The 18,704-nt window shown below is 36.7% G+C and overlaps 2 protein-coding genes across 3 annotated transcripts in view; one reads left to right on the top strand and one right to left on the bottom strand.

Moving 5' to 3' along the window:
- The window catches only part of LOC135467061 (protein O-mannosyl-transferase TMEM260-like), a 33,317-nt gene extending 30,908 nt beyond the window's left edge, over nucleotides 1–2,409 (bottom strand). The window contains exons 1-2 of the mRNA XM_064744822.1: nucleotides 2,334–2,409; nucleotides 646–846 (exon numbers count right to left, since the gene is read on the bottom strand). Coding sequence (XP_064600892.1) covers nucleotides 646–725 — 80 coding nt within the window. The 5' untranslated portion in view covers nucleotides 726–846; nucleotides 2,334–2,409. The remainder of the gene's footprint in view (nucleotides 1–645; nucleotides 847–2,333) is intronic.
- A 73-nt stretch (nucleotides 2,410–2,482) lies between these two features.
- Nucleotides 2,483–18,704, top strand: part of LOC135468047 (UTP--glucose-1-phosphate uridylyltransferase-like) — a 29,452-nt gene continuing 13,230 nt past the window's right edge. Inside the window, exons 1-2 of one of the 2 annotated variants that reach the window (XM_064746061.1) lie at nucleotides 2,483–2,584; nucleotides 18,414–18,548. In XM_064746061.1, the coding sequence (XP_064602131.1) occupies nucleotides 2,576–2,584; nucleotides 18,414–18,548 (144 nt within the window). In that variant the 5' untranslated portion in view covers nucleotides 2,483–2,575. Of the gene's footprint in view, nucleotides 2,585–11,896; nucleotides 12,199–18,413; nucleotides 18,549–18,704 lie in introns of those variants that run through there. The other variant, XM_064746059.1, reaches the window with a different exon arrangement.

Genomic DNA, 18,704 nt, shown 5'->3' on the forward strand with positions numbered 1-18,704 from the left:
AACTTCTCATTTAGTTATAAAATGACACAGAGTCTAATAAACTAGTGATACCAGCCCATTCAACCTGTAAACTTTTATAAGAAGGAATTTCAACTGAATCATTTTCAAGAGATTATATACATGTACGTTGAAGGCAAAGAAAAGGCACATAAAGATTACGTGATAAGAAAGACATCCTTTTTTTATTCATAGCGAATCAACATATTTTTTAAATTTATATACATGTATACTTTTTGCATTGTTTGATTTGGAATTTTAGGGTTAGGGTTTTTGACAGTTTTGATTAGAGCACACAGAACATATGTTCCAAAGACACCATATTTCTCTGGCTTACCTAATAACGTGGAAGCTTTTTGTAACGTATTAGTTATACCCGATTTATTTATCTGATTGGTGTTTTACGCCATACTCAAGAATATTTGACTTATACAGCGGCAGCCAGCATTATGGTGAGAGGAAACCCGGCAGAGCCCGGGGGAAACCCACGACCATCCGCAGATTGCTGACAAACCTCTGCACGTATGCCCAGAGAGGAAGCCAGCATGAGCTGGACTTGAACTCACAGCCACTGCATTGGTGCGTATTAGTTATAATGATAAACCATGATAATGAATAACTGATGTGAGATATTATATATCAAATTACCTTGAACATGAATCATCTGTACGGTATTCTCTTGCATGGTTTCTTGATGGTGAAAAGGAGTTCTTTTTGTTTTTTGTCATTGTGACAAGATCTTTTTTTGTCTGTTGTCCAACCGTATGACCGTCCACAGATTTCTTACTTCGGTCAGTTGGTTAAATCAATCTGAGATGCTGCCACCTTCACTCAGCATTCTAGAGCCACCTAGGACAAAAAGAGGAACTGTAAGGATCCTCCATAAATACGATTTATTTGATCAATGCTTAACGCTACGCTCAAGAATTTTTCAATTATATGGCAGTGGTCTCTTTTATGGGTGGAAGAAGCCAGTGTGCCCTGAGGAAATCACTGACCTTTGCAGGACAAACCTCTTGACCTGCAAGTGCACCAAAAACAGCCTGAGCTGAATTTGAGATAATTATCTCATTGATCAGGGCCTGACGAAGAGCCAGCACTTTTGATCCTGCATAAAGTTGCAGACTTTAAAATCTGAGATTTTAAGATTTAAGATTAGTTGATAGTTCAGCAGCTCAATTTTAATGTTTTTTCTTCCAAAAGTGATGGCAGCATAAAATATTTTTTCATTCGGACACCCTACGCCTTCTGAAATGAAAGATGTGACACATGCAACCTTATAATTTTAGTTTTGTTTCATACAAATAATGTGTATCAGTCAAAGGAAATTTTTTTCTTAGTTTGGATTTATTTATTTATTTGATTATTAGTTTCAAACTTTTATGCCATATATTTCACTTATATAATTGCGGCCAGCATTGCAGTGATAAGATTGACTTATTTTATTTGATTCTTGGTACGCAATACTCAAGAATATTTCACTTATATGATGGCAGCCAGCATTATGGGGTGGGGGGGGGGGTGGGGGGGTGGGGGGGAAGGAACCAGGCAGAACCCGGGGTAAACCCACATGGTGATAGGAAACCTAAAACACATGACTATGGTTGCTGACAGATCCTCCCACGTGAGCGGACACAAAGCCAGCATGAGCTGGACTTGACCTCACAGTGATAACATTAGTGAGAAGCTCCTAGGTCATATAACAGAGAGCTTTCTTCCATGAATCACTAAAATGCATGCAGTTTAATGTTCAGTCTTAGCCAGGCCTACATTGAGGACAAGCTGAAATTAGGACAGATGAAAAATCTTAATCCCATCTTCATGCACAGAGACCAACACCTTTGATGAAAATTTTCTTTCGCACGAGTTCTTCGTCTGTGCAGAATGTTGAATTGCTATTTGTTTTCCCCATAAAGCAGTATTTAACCTTTGGCCATTATAACAAAAGCTTAATGCAGTATCTAATCAACGAACATGATGTAATAGGCCTACTGACATGCCTATTTCTTCCCGAGACTTATCAAGCAGACAAGAAGGGAGATTTAGCAATAAATTGGACTTTATAATTTGTTTTTTTTTTTTTTTCAACTTGAAATGTTTCAGTGAAGGACCCCATCGATCTTGCTTGCTTTTCTATACATTACGTATTTCCTGGTGTAGGGTCTACATATAACCAAGCTGTAGCAACGCGCAGGCATCAACTGACACTGCTGTGAGTGTGACAACTTCATCCCACATGTTAGTGGCTTTGGCCTAGTTACGAACCCGGCACTTGTTAGAACAAATGTGTCTTTACAGTTGTGAGAATAAATGTGTCGTGTCTTAATTTAACCAACTTAATTTCGGTGCCTTCTTCCCCGCTTGTGTGTGGCATGAATACAGGCGTCTTGGGTCAAGTTGCCATTCTTGTCATTATTTGAAAAAAACCGGAAATAATAGGACATGAAGGCAAGGTACGCGTCTCGTGTTTGACCTTGAACTGTCAACAACAACAGCTGCGGTCAAAAGGAAAGGCCGAGGAGAAAACGTGCGCTCGCCTACACCACGCAGTTTGACAGATCTGCGTGACGCTCTGAAAATGACTTCCGTAGGTATTTTAGACGGATGCAAAGGTTTTAAGGAACAGATATCATCATTTGCGTCTTGAGTGAATCACAGGGACTTGTGTGCACTGAGCCACAATTACAACAACGCTGCAGTAATGATAGAAATTTGGATCATTCGTTGATCACTGGCCTAAAATAATAGCTGTCATGGCAAGCTTTACCGAAACCATCAGTGGTTTTAAATCCACAAGAATTTCACAGATTTGGTGAATGAGATTTATTCTGTTCAAAATTAGACAAAGAACTGAATGTACACTCTACATGTACATATAACTGCGGTCTGGTTCATCTTGGGTCTGTTCCATTCGCTCCCCAGTGGCCACTGGAGGAGTTAGTGGCCGTTGACATGTCGTTCCTCTGGCCACTGGAACCACAGAGTCTGAAGTGTGTGGCGTGTATTGTAACATCTTAACTCATGCGACTTGACACAACTTCCGGACATTGGGATGTCACACTGCATCCTCCCATGGCCACTGAACCTGTCACCAGTGGCGGTCAGTTCAATGAATGGAACGCACCCCAAGATGGGCTCAGTGGGTCAGTGTGCTGTTTTAAATTTCTGGCATTCATCGTAACACTGAGTCTATCATCTTTCTCCAACTCAATGGAACTGATCACAATGATGTCTGCACTGACAGCAGAATTTTAAAATAGCACACTTAGCCCATGTAGCTGCAGTCCTACATAATATTAGACATACATTTTAGTCTATCCATGATCTATATGGACTAATAGATGTGCTGTTTTAAAGGAATTATAGGTAAAACGCCCGCTAGCAAGAATACCAGCTACCAAAATGACTTCTATATGAAATGAATGTGTAGGCTAGTACCATGAGGCTAAATTTTTGCATGCAGTAAATGCTGAAAAGTACAGATAATATTTGTATATATAATCTAAATAATTTGACACATTTTCCTCGTACTTAGAGCCATTAGTAGTGTCAGTATCTCAGATGATTAACAGTGTCATCAGCACAGCTGCCAAGTTTAGAGGTAATCTCTACCAGGCTGTTTCAAACAGCACATAGTCACACAGAGTTCCAAAAATGCACATTTCATCAATTTGTATTACTAAAATACATCCTGTAATGTACAAATGAATACTTTGAACCATCCAGGCGAAGTTAAACAATACACTAAATCGGGTTAACTGAATATATTTTAAACAATTTCTCATGTTGATGACACCAAAGTGTTTTCATCACTTATATATCCCATAATGTTTAAAGTGCTTCATAAACATGAAATTGACACTGCTAGTAACATATACATGGCTAGCAGTTAGCAGATGTTTTGACATGGTCTCAAATGCTGTGTATGCTGAGATGCTATAATTTCCAGTTATTATTTGTTAAAGAACGTGATTGAACTATGGTGATTGGTCCCACTCAGATTAGCCTTGTTTAGACTCATTATTGCTAGTAGAAGGCTAATTCCAACAGGTTCTGTTGAGTTGTTGGTTTGCTTTGCACATACTGTGTGAGTGTACAGTCCATACATGCATATGGCTTGGTCAGCTAGTCCTTACAACCCTTTTACATAGGAATCCTGACAAGTGCTAACACATGCATTATACAGTATGTTTTTAAAGACTTTGTTTTTAGCTACATTATGTGTGGTTTGTGAACAGTTCTGACATTAACAACATCAGTGTACTGTTTTGTCTGAGCAAATAGTGTTTGTTTTGTAACACATTACCATGTATGTTTACTTGTTCCTTCACATGTGTATTAGGATGTTGAATGTTCAAGGGCAAATAACTCCCCATTTTCAGGACGGAAATGTGCATAAGGGAGATAATCCACTCCACTAGGAGAGTTTACAAAAAAAATTAGTAATATCATTGACTTATGGCTTACAGCTTATTGAAGATGGTTATTAGGGCAGACAATTCCAAGTGATGTGAAGTTTATGGTTAATGTACTGTTTTGGGCTCAGATGTGATATGCATGTGTCTATTAGGAAAGGATTGAGCCCTTGTTGTGTACTTCTTATTGTATACCAGGTAATGCAACAGTGGTAATCTGCAGTTTGGATCAGTGGATGGAAAGTGGCACTTTGTTTAATGTATGTGTATGTAGTCAGTCATTGTTCTTGTGAAAATATTTCTGTGTATCCAAATGATCATTCTTACCCAAAAATCAGACTTGCAGTACAATGAAGAAATCTTTTGTAATAATAACATTTACTCATTTGGTGGACCTTTACACACTGGGTGATACACAGTATGTTGTGAACCTTTACATATTGCAGTAAAAAAAATATTGTCACATTCTTCAGTTTTAAGTCTTAATTGCTTCTTAATTACTATTTTGTGTTCACATTAAGACAAGGTTTGTTTTAACATCTCACATCAAAGATTTGCCTTTAATGCCCAACGAAAGCTACTGTACAGTTTGATAAGAGTTGTGGATATTCTATTCGAATGAAGCATATAAATCTTAAGGTATAATCTTCAATAAGGTAACATTTTATCAGTGACACTGGTACATCATAGGAATGAAATGATATACTGACAAATTTTAAGTTGAGTCAGGCAAATGTATGGGAAATGACAAGTTTGAAAGCAAATGAGGTTCATGTGTGTTGGTGTGTTGATCATTATTGTGACACTTTATGGACAGCCTCAGCTGTATCCCTTATTCACTTTTTTACAATTATGTTTTATCTAAAAAAAAATTCCACCCACCATAATGCTGGCCGCCGTCGTATAAGTGAAATATTCTTGAGTACGGCATAAAACACCAATCAAATAAATAAATAAATAAAGCTAAAAAAAGAATATAAAAAATACTGTGTATTGAGCTACATGTGGCATTTTGAAGGTATGTAGGGCAAAACATCTTTGATTCCCTGCAATATTCCTGGTTTCAACTCTGTTTTGTTTATTTTAAGTGTAAATGTTAGCGTAAATGTTTAAGGGATTCACGTATTAAGCCGACGTTATAAATTTATTTATCTTTACTGGTAAGCTCAAGTCTTGGGTAGTTTTGTTACCACATCTGTTTTTCTAAAGGATTTTTTCTCAACAAAACACCTGTGTAAGATTAAATTACACTTTTGCAGTGATGTCATAGCTGCTCTGTTGTCACATGACTGGAGTACTCAAAGTGAATTTAACGCCAGCAAAAATCTGGAAAAAGATTTTACCATAAAAAAGATGAAAAAAGTCTTTCTGACAAAATAATCAGAATGTGCCCTGTAGCACATAAAACTGAAAACTCATTTAAATTCGTCATTTTGCCCTTTTAGCCTCATGTTATTTGTCACATTTTAGGTTCCATGCATAGAAACCAAATGCGCGAAAGTATGAATAGAATCTCAAAATTTATAGGCAAAATGTGCAACCTATGCGGCAAAAGTTGTACTGGGTCATGTACTGTAATATGGGTCAGAAAATGTCAGGTATGCAGTATCTGGCCAGGTAAACCCATCTTGTTGGATTATTGTACTCTGAACAGTGAGAGAACAGTGATGATAATCAATGATTAAAGATTTTTTCAGTTTTCATCAAACGCTTCCCCTCACCTGTTGCCACAACAGTTCCTGTAATCAATTTCTTCTGCCCTTCCCAGTCTTTATAAGTTCAAAAACACAAAATTTGAGAGAATTTATTATTCCTTTACTAAGGAGGACGCCAGATAACTACACACTGGGATGAGCGGGTATAAGTAATGCATTCACTGCTACACATGTATTTGCCAAGAGGCATAAGTACAGGTGCACTGAATTAGCTTGAGATATGATTAAAATTTTACTTATGGTCCTCAATTTTTCTTTCTAAAAAGTATCATATTTTATTATTTTAATGAGATTTCACCAAATGACAAAGAACATAATGACAATACTGGAGAAATGGCTTATGTGAGTGGAGGCAACCGTTTTGAGAATTTTATCCAGTCACACACGTGCCGTGCATCTGTAGCTAAACTATTTACACAGGGCCCATGGTGCTCCCTGTAAATGATATAGTAGGCCTACTGTATCAACAGTTCAAGCAGTGGAAGAACTATTCTTCCAGTATGTCCAGTATCCGAGAAAATTATATTTATCACTTGGGCCTTTATCGCTGAAGCTAGTCCACAACCTTTATCTTCCATAGGCTAATGTTTAGACTATTATACAGAAAATACCTTTGACGTTAGAGATCTAAAGTAAACGTGACATTACCCTGCTGTCAATAATGGAGACATGCTGATGCTGCATCAAGACAAAGTTTCACTAAATTTTTACTGGGTTGAAAAAAAGCTGAAAAAAAATTTAATGCTGGCATAAACATTAGTCACTTTAATTTTCATAAGAAAATGTAAAACACGAGATATGTAAATCATTATTTCTTTATATCCCTGATACAAGTTACCATTCCCATCTACATACACCCCCCCTCCCAACACACACACTTACACCATTCAAGGTTTTCATACTCTACTGATACGTTAACAGTGTAGATTTATTTAGGTTGAAATATTGATTTTTATTGATTAATGAAGTAGACTAAAAATCTATGTGCAGTGTATGGATGGATTGTGATCTCCTTTTTTTTCTCTGGGTCCAGCAGGTGGCGGCTGAAATTAAGGATAGGCATAAAACACTTTGATATTAGCAGGCTGCCAGGTTGTAAGGAGCTGTATGTGCACAGTGTGTTACTCTTCGCGTTCTCCTAAGGCTAAAGTATCTCATCTTCAGGCAGTAGTGACCTCTAGGAAATTTCAGTTATCTGCAGTCCTCAAGCAAACCTGAATTGAAGGTGTTGAGTAAAACTTTAGAAAGCTTTACATATATATATATATATATATATAGTTTTAAGTATCACAAACTATTCAACCCAGATTTGAGTGTATAAATTTCTCGCACCACTGCTTCTGGTCGGAGTAATTATAGTGATCTGGCATATATGTTCAATGGAATTTTTGGGAAAAATACCTGGTTATAGCTATGTAAGTATTGTCATCTTCCTTGTGTAATGATGAACTGTTGAGCAATTCTATCAGAACCACAGAACAACCAATTTCCATAAAAGAAGTGATTTTAAAGTTTTACATCAAGACGTTTGTTCTCAAAATTTATTTAGAAGTTCTTTTCTCCATATTTTAGTGAATCATGTTTAAATAACTTTTGTGTTTTCAGAGATTTAGAAATGCAGATACTGCTACATGTATATATCTATATATCTTCAGTTAGAATTTTTTTGTTTTTTTCGATATCTGATATTGAAATGTCCTGCATATGTACAATGCAGTATGTATGACAGTGGGATGGAGTGGAGGGGGAGGGGGGGGTGCGTTATTATATGGTTTGTAACATCCAACACAACCTTGGGTTTAGTTGCGGTTTAATGCGGCACTCAAGAAAAAACTGATACATGTAGTTCTAAGGGTAGGATTGAACCAAGACCTTGTGTGTCTGAAAGAAGTTGAAAGAAAAACTTCTTGAAGGTGAACTGCAAAGGGTTTTTATCTGTAACTGAAAGTTATCATGGTGATCCATAATTGTAGTGCATTTTTCTGGTATTTTATAATTGTGTATGCAGTTTGTACATATAGCTTACATATATGGTTTGTCACTGGCAAGACAAAAACTGCACAAATTTGAACAGACTTTAATTTGCTTAAAGCTCCATGGTATGTTGGTGGATTTTGGAATGTTCTGACGTCAAAGTGGCCCTCCCCAGTAGCTCATTGACCTCACAAACCTCACAAAAACTGCTACATGGTTTGTAAACATGAATGACAAAGCAAAACCGATTTACGTGGCAACATTCTAAAACCAAGGACATTTTCAGTAGAACATTTCATGTACGTTGGAAAGGTGTAAAGATTTATTTTCAAAACATTTAAAGAATTTGTACAAAGGGTACTTTCAAAATCTCCCACAATGACGAGGCGATGTTGGAAAGTTCACAGCCTGTCCTTCCTTTAAAAATTCATGTGTGTAATTTACATTTACTGGAGTTGCACTCACCATGGGTTCAGAAGGTCAGAGTTGTCAGCTTTAACATTGAGTCAGGGGAAAGGATGCACTATCTCTGAACCTTTTCAGTCTTTGAAGGTGTTCGTTAAATGAGGGATGGGTGTTAAAATGTCAGCTTTTGTCACATGTCAGAGAAGTCCAAAACCAGGTGAGCTAGTGGAATTGCATACACGTGTACATGTACCAGGAGCTCACATGTACATGTACTTGATATGGGTTTGGCATGTCAAATATGCCTGTGCATGACGTCTTTTTATAACAAAAATTGAATTCAGTTTTTGTCAGATCTTACCAATGTGTTGTAAGATTTGACCTTGGAAAAATCTTTGTCTTCCTCCTGAGCCAAGTTTTTAAGGCAATATATTTAACCTTATAACCTTAAATCTCTTTTACAGTGTGTTTATGTGCATATATCTACATTTATTACAAGCCATTCAAAGAGGAGAACTTCAAAGAGAGTATTTCACAAACTGTATATATACAGGTATATACTGTACATTGTTGAAGTCAGTTGTATAAATTTATATTCTCAATAAGGTTACCCATGAACTTGATCCCCAAACTGACATGCATTGAAATATTTGCTGATCTTGAAAACATATGTAATATATTACATATATCTAGAGAGATTTATATGTGGTTGCTCCTCGTGATCTGTTCAGTACTTGACTCTATCTGCATCTATAGGGGTATTTGACGACCAAGCCAGCATGGACAGAAGGAACAGTTATGGGTTGTTAGAGTTCTGGGCAAGTTTTATCTTTGTATTGTGCACTCAGTCTAGTAAAACTTCATGTATTTGTTTGTTTATTTTAATTCTGACACCCAAAGCCCTAGAATTGGGTAGAGAGTTTCAAGCTGTCTGTTAAACTTGTTTCACTGGAAGCAGTCCTTCTGTCAAAGTCCTGTGATAGTTTCATTGTTTTGGCATTTGTTACTAAGCAGTTTTTAACGAAACTGGAAGCCAGTCTGAAAAAAAAAACCCAAAAAAGCTCTAGAACTGGCTGCAGTTTCATGGCTTCCAAGCAACCTGCACAAATGATCTTCATTGCAGATATGACAATGTTTGTAACAGCTGTTTAGCAACATAGCAGTGATGGTATATTAAGATACAAAGTTCTCTTTGGGAAATCTTGGATGATTAACTCAAGAACATTGTAATTGTCCAGTTACCTTCTAAATCTAGGTTAAATGAATGAACTTAAATTTCTATTTTTGAAATAGCGTGATGTCATTTAAACACCTCTAGTGAAAAAATGGTTAATTGTAGGTGAAATATGTTCGGGCTCCGTGGAAAGTATGTATATTAGACTACAATCTGGTAAAATTTTTAGCTCATAGTTTTTGATTTACAGGTCATTGTCATATATTCCACTAATTGCAAGGTTTGGTTTCAATGGATTTTAATGTCTTTTTCAAATATTATTTAACTTACTAATGTAACATTGTGTATGAGGAAAATCTGCTCGTACCCCATTAAGCAGAGAATTTCAAAGGTGGATTCCACCTACATGTACTGAAGGAGCAGTGCTTATGTCTGGGTCCTGTATGATATTCCTCCAGCATACCTCACGGCACTTAGAAACAAAACAACCCACAGGTAGATGTGTGCCTAGTTATGTGCTCTATCAGGCACACTTTGACCACTGCTAAAGTTAGATCAAGGGGAAAAGTACTCACGGGTTATCATTTGTCTTCCGGGTAAGTAGTAGGCCTACAATACATGTACATGTCAAATTTGTAGTGGTATTTTGTTGAATCCATTGTTCTAACACGGTGAAAATAGGAGACACTGAATAGGCCATTTTAAGCAGATTTTTGTTTTAACAGCAAACAAAATGCAAAAAACATTGAATTTTTATGTAGGATTAGGTTGATGTACGTGTTAGGGCTGGGGTTTACTCTGGACGCCTCACATGAAAGTGAAAGCTTCTTGACTAAAGTGTTAAACAGATGTTTTCAAACCTTATGTGGCTTGATGTCGCCATGTCAGCATGTAGTCTGGTGGAGAATACTATACAATACTCTAATTAACTTTCGCGTCACTGAACAGTTAAAAGTGTATATTAATCATTCAAAAACAACGGAAAACCTCAAATAAACCAGAATCATTTTAAAACTTATGTTAGTCTCTTTTTAAAAACGTACAATACATTTATAGTGTATCAAAAGCAGCATGTTTTGTGAACATGATGCTGCACAAATGTCCTGGAATAACCATCAAAAGGACTTTGAACCTGTAGGTTGTTATTATTGACGTGTGTATGATAGAAGGGATTGAGTAGGGGTAATGGGGATAGAAAATATGTGAAAATATGTGCTAAGCCATAAGTGCTCATTGCAGAAATAAAGTATAGCCTGTTCGGGAATTTAATGATTCACTCGTTGTCAGAGAAAGTAAAGTTTGAGAATGAGAGCCATATGCCCTGTGTATTCAAGTGAGTATCCACAGCTTCAATCTGTACAGTTCAAATCATCCAACTTCACATCATAGAGCTAACCAAATATACATGTACTCGCTGAACTACTTCATGTATCTAAACAATGTGTAAAATGCCAAGCCGTATTTGCACATCTGTCTAGGTGGCTGAACAGACTTGACACTACTAGGATTTTCTGGATAAACCTGGATTTGTGCCTATCTCATGTTAATACAGAAAGTGACTTGTAACATCAAACAGGCAATTCCTGGTTGTGCTCTACTCTGTTTCGAGGTAGTGTATACACCCTAATGTTGATGTACAGTATGGGCGTACTCATCCTTTAGTAGAAGTGTTTAGTGAAGCTATCATTACTTTAATTATTTCTGCTGCCCTTGGAATTCAGGAAAGTTGTGTTGTACTACATATATACATGTATGCCGTACTAAGCAGCTGTAGAATTTAGGCTAATGACACTAATCCTTGTTTACTGTTCAAATATTTTGAGATTGGTTCAGGCTGTGGAACAATTTTCAAATTTCATTATCATTATTTTACAATGGTGTCACATTTTGCAACAGATTTAGGTAAAAAAGGAAACGGTGAGTTCCGATGCATGGGCTAATATGACAGTTGTGGTGAATCAAAAGCTCATTTTGATACTTTAATGAAATAGTGTCAAAAAGGCTTTCATGATTGGCTTAGAGGTATATCTAGGTCACTTCAGTGATAAACTCAGGCAAAGTCTCTTGAGCTTTCCATGGACAAACATTTGCAAGCTTTATTGTACATGTACATGTAGTTCTGGCCTTAAAACTGTCAAGTGCAGTGTACATATAGACATATATGCTTCTTCAACCCAGCTGAAAGCTATCTAAACCCTGGTGGCCAGCAAGTTACTGTTGCTTGTGTCACACAGGGTGTTCAGTTATTTATCGGAAGGAAAAAGCTCTCTTTGCCAAGCTGTCACAGTGTCTGGAACGAAATACTGCAGGGATTGCCTGTATAAACGTGTAGATGTACATGTAACTATTGGAATACTATGGCCAACTGTTGCATGTAGCACGCAGGGTGTTAAGTAAATTTGCCAGAAACCTATCCATGCCAAGCTGTCACACAGTGTCCTGAGCAGGCTACTACAGGCGTCATTGCGTATACTTGTAACTATTCATTGCATGTACCATGGATACTTACCAGTTTCAAGTAAGTTGAGGTTGTCAGTCGTATCAAGTAAATGCCTGCCTGTTAAATTTGTCTCTCACTTGTTCAGAATTTCCAATTTCTTATTCTGGTTTTAGTTTTTATTTCATTTGTTGTTATTTTTTTTTATTTGACGTGTGAAAGATGTAGCTTAAGTTGTGCAATGAATGAATGATATATTTGATTTACATATATACATTTGCATACAAAATGTTATAAACATGTGCATTTCCCCTTCTGCTGAACTATGTGGCATTAACTGTAGAAATGAAAAGCATTGGTCTGTTTATTTTATCCAAACACTGTAAGAGTTTATGTCAATCATTTAAAAGATGCGGCAACATAGGTGCTGAGAAATTATGTTGTAGATTTACCTTGAATAAATATTTATTTAATTAATGGTTGTTTGACACTGTTCTCCGGCCGTACATAGGAAGGTGTTGCAGCAACCTATGGATGATTGTGGGGTTCTCCCAGGCTCTGCCCAGTTTCCTCCCACCATAATGCTTGCTGCAGTCATACATATGAAATATTCTTGAGTACCGTGTAAAACACCAATCAGATAAATAAATCAATCAATCAGTCAGATCGACAATACATGTATTACACATAATAGTTACAGTGTGATCATGTCATGCTTATCACATACTTATTGCTTGACAACCAGCACTTCCTCATTAACATTTGAGAGGGGAACATATCGGAAGAGTAGTTACTTGTTACGAATGCTCATGTCTACAGAACTTTATGATCTGTCAACCCTGCTCCACAGCATATTCCACCTGCTTTGAAAGTAACATCAGATGCTTCAAATTGGAATGAAAAGTAACATAGTAACAAGTGCTTGGACATTTGGTGTATGGTATCCATGAATTATGTATCAGTGATGATAACAGCATCTGTAGTTTTACTCTTTGGCTCCTCTTGGCTTTTGTTGCCTCTTCCTCCGGTTCATTACTTGTTAGACAAAGACTGACACTGTATATGTTTCAGGGTGCTAGACAAATCAAATGCCTGGAGAGTGAATTGGGCACAACCACCTTTCACACATGTCATCGTCGCATAGATTGCCACCCTCATCCATAATCAATGCAAATGCAAACTATTTGCACATTTTCTATTCATTTCAGTGATCATAAATGTACTTATGCATCATCACGGCTTTGTTAAACATTCAATCAATCTTTTTAATACTTTACACCACTACTACTTTTTATAGTTATAGGTTACACTCTTCTTTATTAAAGCCCTCCTGTACAAAGTACAGTGGGAGCTTACGTTACCCCGGACATCTGTGTCCATGTTGGCATCCGGTAACAATTAAAGCAAGTGACAGGGGTATTTTCACCATACTGATTTAACCCTGCCATTTAGGCAGCAATTTCTATTCATTCAGAGAAGGTATTACGTGCGTCTGTATGAGCGCCAGGCTAAAATTTAATGGATAGATAGCAGACATTTATAATGATGAAAGGTTTAAAAATTTTAGGTTTTAGGTTACACCTTCAGTCTGACATATAAAATTCACGCAACTAATTGACTGCAAAACTGGTATTAGACACCCATAAGAGGAACACACCTTCCTTGTATCAGTGTGATATGTGTAAATGCAAAGTGTTGTATTAGGTCAATGCATGAAGTATGTTTTGAGCTCATACCACCCTTAATGTTTACCTTTACATTGATCTGGACATTGAAAATTCATTGTTAACTAAGAGTTTAAATTTATTGTTGACAAGAAAAATAATATGCATTCTAGATTATTTATTAAAGGGAATCTAACGCGAGATTTATTGTTGCTTGACTTTTTATGTACCTGATTGCTCAACGATTTCGCGTATGAACTGATCTGGTAACTTTCAGTGCAATTTATGCACATTTTTAATTTGATTTTGGAAACAAAAACTACATTGGTTGAATTGGCCTATTTCATGGCTTACAGAAAGTGTTATTTTGTCAATCTACACAGAATAATGCCTTCAGAATATGCTTGAATAAAAACATTGCAAACATGTGAAAAGATTAGCAGTAATATCCAGACTACCAAGGGTTGTAGATCCATCATTGATGCACTGCATGTGTGTTGATTAATGTAATTTACAAAATTCATGACTTCAGTGTCTTTTGTGTATTAGAATCAATAAGAGGGTGAATATTAAAGGATAAGACATTGTCTGGTGATTTATTTAAAATGTATTTCCAGTGAAAGACTTCTGTTTAGGTATTTTAACCTGCCATTAAATACTCTTTGTATTATTTCCAGCAGGTAAGAATGTAACAAAACTAGCTTCAGTGCATCATTATTGAGAGCATTCCAAGAGTAAGGTTTTATGTTTCGCTTTTCAGTTTTCATTACATTTTCAAGAACCTTAACTTATTAATATGATATGTCTACTGTTTAATTCTGAGATGGTAAATGTTTTTTTTTTTCTCAAAACTACAAGGTTTTTGATTGAGCCAATTTCAAGTTCAAATTCAGTATACATGGAACCTCAGAGTGTTGTCAGGTTTTGTGTTTGTATCACTCAGTCTTATACATGTACATGTACTTTTATCAGGGTGTCGACATCACTAGATTCCATCTATTAATTAGCCCGAGGTGAAGGTTTATGTTTTGGTCAGCTACACGATGTCTTTGGAGACATAATATCTTTATGAAACTTAATTTTACTGATGATCAAATTTTTATGATATTTTATGTATCTCCCCCCCCCCCCCCCCCGAAAGGTTATCAAGGTTTGGACCTAACTAATTTCTATGTACATGCAAGTAATCTCATAGGAAGATTTTATGTTTGTCAACTAGTCAAGGACATATATACATGTAGTTTTCACTGGATTTAAGGCTTTATGAATATGCTTGGAACATGTCCACCTTTGTAAATCTGAAATAATATATGAATTTGGGTAAGAATGTCAGGTTTTAGTTGGGTCATCCCCTGCTGATTGAATTCTATAATTTGAGTGGATAAAGGGGTATCATAGTGTTGGAGTTTCTGGTTTTGTTTGTGGCTACATGAATGCAGTGTCTGGTCACTGCCATTTAAACTGGAGTGCTATTTGGTGAGTTGCTTGGTTTCTCATAACCATTGTTTGACTAAAGTCATTGGGGCTAATATAAATGATATTTTGTGACAGGCTTGTAAGCACAATATCTCTTGAACTCTTCAAGCAATGTTTATCAAACTTGCGTTGCACCTTGTTACATGTATGTAGAAGAATGATAATGTTTTTCCTTGACCTAAATTTTTTTTTGGTGGAGCTGGGTTGGATCATACCAATTACTTTAAAATGGTACTTACAGCAATGAAACAAAACTGGTTGGCCTGGTGTCAGGATAACGTGCACTGGTGGGGTGTCATGTCAGCTATATGCATAATAACTGAGGGATATTTAGTTCATTGCATGGCACTTTAAACAAATAAGATAGCAAGGTATCCTTTAGGTTTAAAATAACCAAGAATAAAGCATTGGCAGTGTGCGATGGGAAATAACCCTATCAACTTCGCCCTAAACTTGATTTAAACATTCAACCCTGCAGGACCAGTGCCACCCCCCCCCCCCAAAAAAAAAAAAACGTGTGGATTACATTTTCTGTAAAATTTGAACATTTGTTACATCTAACAGCCAAATACTATATTTCACATATGGTGTAGCATGTGTTCCAGTGACACTCTCCATCCTGATTGATTCATGCACTTAATAGTAAAGCTGAACTTGAGAAGGTTTTTATGGGAAATTCAACCAATCTCTTATCGTAAAAAAAAACTTGTGGCATGTGAGACATATATAATGCTTTTGTGTGCTCTGAAAGTACATTTTTATTGACATGTATCAAACTTTAGGTGAAAAATGAATAATTCATGTAATGGTATCTCCCAGCTTGTATTTTCAAAGAACATCTGCAGTGATGCATTGATTTTTGTTCGACAATTGGTAGCAACAGTTGGGAATAGCAGCTGTTGAAAAAATTTGTTTAGCTTTGGTTTTGGTGTCAAGGGGATTGATAAACCAGTTTTAAAAATAAAACTTTTCTCCAACAAGGGAAAAAATGAGTAGGAGCCTACAGTGCATATACATGTATTTATTTACTTAAGTGATCAGTGTTTTACGCTATACTCAGGAATATTTCACTTTTACACCAATCAAATAAATGCACTGTACGTAAATGCAGACCTCCCTTCACCAAAGCCAAAGTTTGACCAGCATGCAGTAGATTTCAGGTTGTAGCCTTATTATTTATCGGGGCAATCAGATGTGGCCAGCTTATTGCTCCAGCCAATTGGGCTCCGACCAGGCATTTGCTGGACTGCCTATTGATCAATGTGTCTACCCTCTGTTTTTCAACCAGGTGATAAGATCGTTAAGCTGGGGCATTGTCTATTATCTGTACACGTGGTAAGAAACAGATGGACAGCTTTGTACACATGCACCTTTATGCATATAATGACCTATGTGGATGTGGCCGCTGTGGCTTTCTTTCTTTTATTGCCCTGACAGCCATTCCATGATAACTGAAATGATATTTGCATGAAAATAGTATCTTTATATGTCATCATACTAGCAAATAGAATGATGAGTGAAAAGAATGCTTCAGGTAGACCAGACTGTAAAGTACATGTGGCAATACATGCACATTTAGGCCAGTGTTTGAACTTGTAAACTGTACATGTACATGTATAAACTGTTTATTGGAGTATATGACAACTGCATATTGGTATATGTAGCTTGTTTGATACAAGTACTTTGTGAAGCCAGCTGCTTATCTGTACATGGTACCCATGATCATGCACATGTGCGTACAGGTAATACTGTTTCGTTTGAAGTTGTTATCAATACATGTACATTTATCTGGCTTTATAGATGTGATGCCTGTGTAATAAGCAGGTTTTGAGATATGATGGTATACAGAAAATAGAAAACTGTTTAAACAGGATAAGATTGATCTTCTGAATCATGTTTTTGGGTAGGTTTGGGTCCCCATTGTTGCCAAAAATAAGGATATTCTGTCACTAGTTTGATCTGAACACAAATACTGCCATGTTATAAGATATGGAAGTAGCCCTATCTTGCCCTAAAGCGACGTCATTTTGCATTGGAATGTCGCTCTGTTCTCGTAAAGGCATAACTCGAAAACTGCGTATTAAACCAACTCGTCATCTTTGTGAGCCTCAGATAGGTTTTCAGTACCAAAGGGTGATGTTGCTTGAGGTTATTGATCACTAACTTCGTAAAAAGTGGTGACTTGTATACGAAGCCAGCTGTTCAACTTTGCGAGCTAGAGATAAGACTTGTATAGATAAGGGTAATATTGGTTGGTGCTGTCGATAACTGACTTCGTAAAAAGTGGTGACTTATATAAATAGGGATGGTCCCGTGTAATGCATGTTTCTAGACATTGCAGAAGTGCATTCAAAGACTATTATCAGAAGTCTTGACTGGTTGATAATTCTTGAACTTGCGTGATTTAGTGAACAAAGGATTGTGTGTGCGGTCTAAACCAATATTGGGATGGGCTGAAATGATGCATGCTAAGAATCAAGCATCAGTATAAATGTAATTGTCAGTGATGCTGCATTTGTAAATCACTGATATGATTATGATGTAACTTACTGAAATGATATTACAATCAAGAATAAGTTGTATCAATAAACAGATGTGTATCAGTTTCTAAGCTTAGAAAGTGTAATTCAGTGTTCTCATCAAACCTCTTTTCTGCAATAAAATGGCAGGTAACTCTGTCTATTCTGTAGCTGCAGTTTACAAGGGTAACACCAGAATTAAAAACCCTATATGAAGTCTCTCATTAAAGTGTTCGTGCTGTTATTAAACATGGAGTACATGTAGTGTAGTTCCAGTTCTGCAGGAATGGTTTAAATATACTGCTGACATGGCATACTGTGCACACAGCTGAAATACATAGAGACTGATGAAATATATTGATGACTTGGCTAAGGTATACTGTTGAGATGGCATAAATGTTCTGATGATGTAGTTGAAATATTGCTGATATGGCTGAAAATTATTGCTTACATGGCTAAAATATATTGTAGACATGGCTGAAAATTACTGCTGACATGGCTGAAATTTACTGCTGACATGGCAAAAATATTTGGTGACCTGACTGAAATATTCTGCTAAAATAGTTGAAGTACAGTGAAGAAAGCATGGCTTTAACACAGATCAAAACATAAGCTGGTATATCATCATTGGTTTCAGACGGCATTTGTACGCGGTCATCGGCGCACTCCAAGTGATGTACAGTTTAAGGAGCTAATGAGGAAGGATGCCCAGGTGGCCATGAATAAGGAGTTACTGAAGCTGTCTCAGACAGCCCAAGGTGCTTCACAGGAGGTAAGGCAGTTAGTGTGGGCTCCTATGGCAGAATCGTGTATGTTTCTGAAATGTTAGTTACTTTGTATACATACATGTCAGTACATCTACTGAGAAAACAGTGGGACTTATTTTTCCAATCAAATCAGTAACCCAGAACAGCTGTTACCTTTGAGT

This window comes from Liolophura sinensis, chromosome 6 (genome assembly GCF_032854445.1).
Source record: "Liolophura sinensis isolate JHLJ2023 chromosome 6, CUHK_Ljap_v2, whole genome shotgun sequence".
Taxonomy (NCBI): Eukaryota; Metazoa; Mollusca; class Polyplacophora; order Chitonida; family Chitonidae; genus Liolophura; species Liolophura sinensis.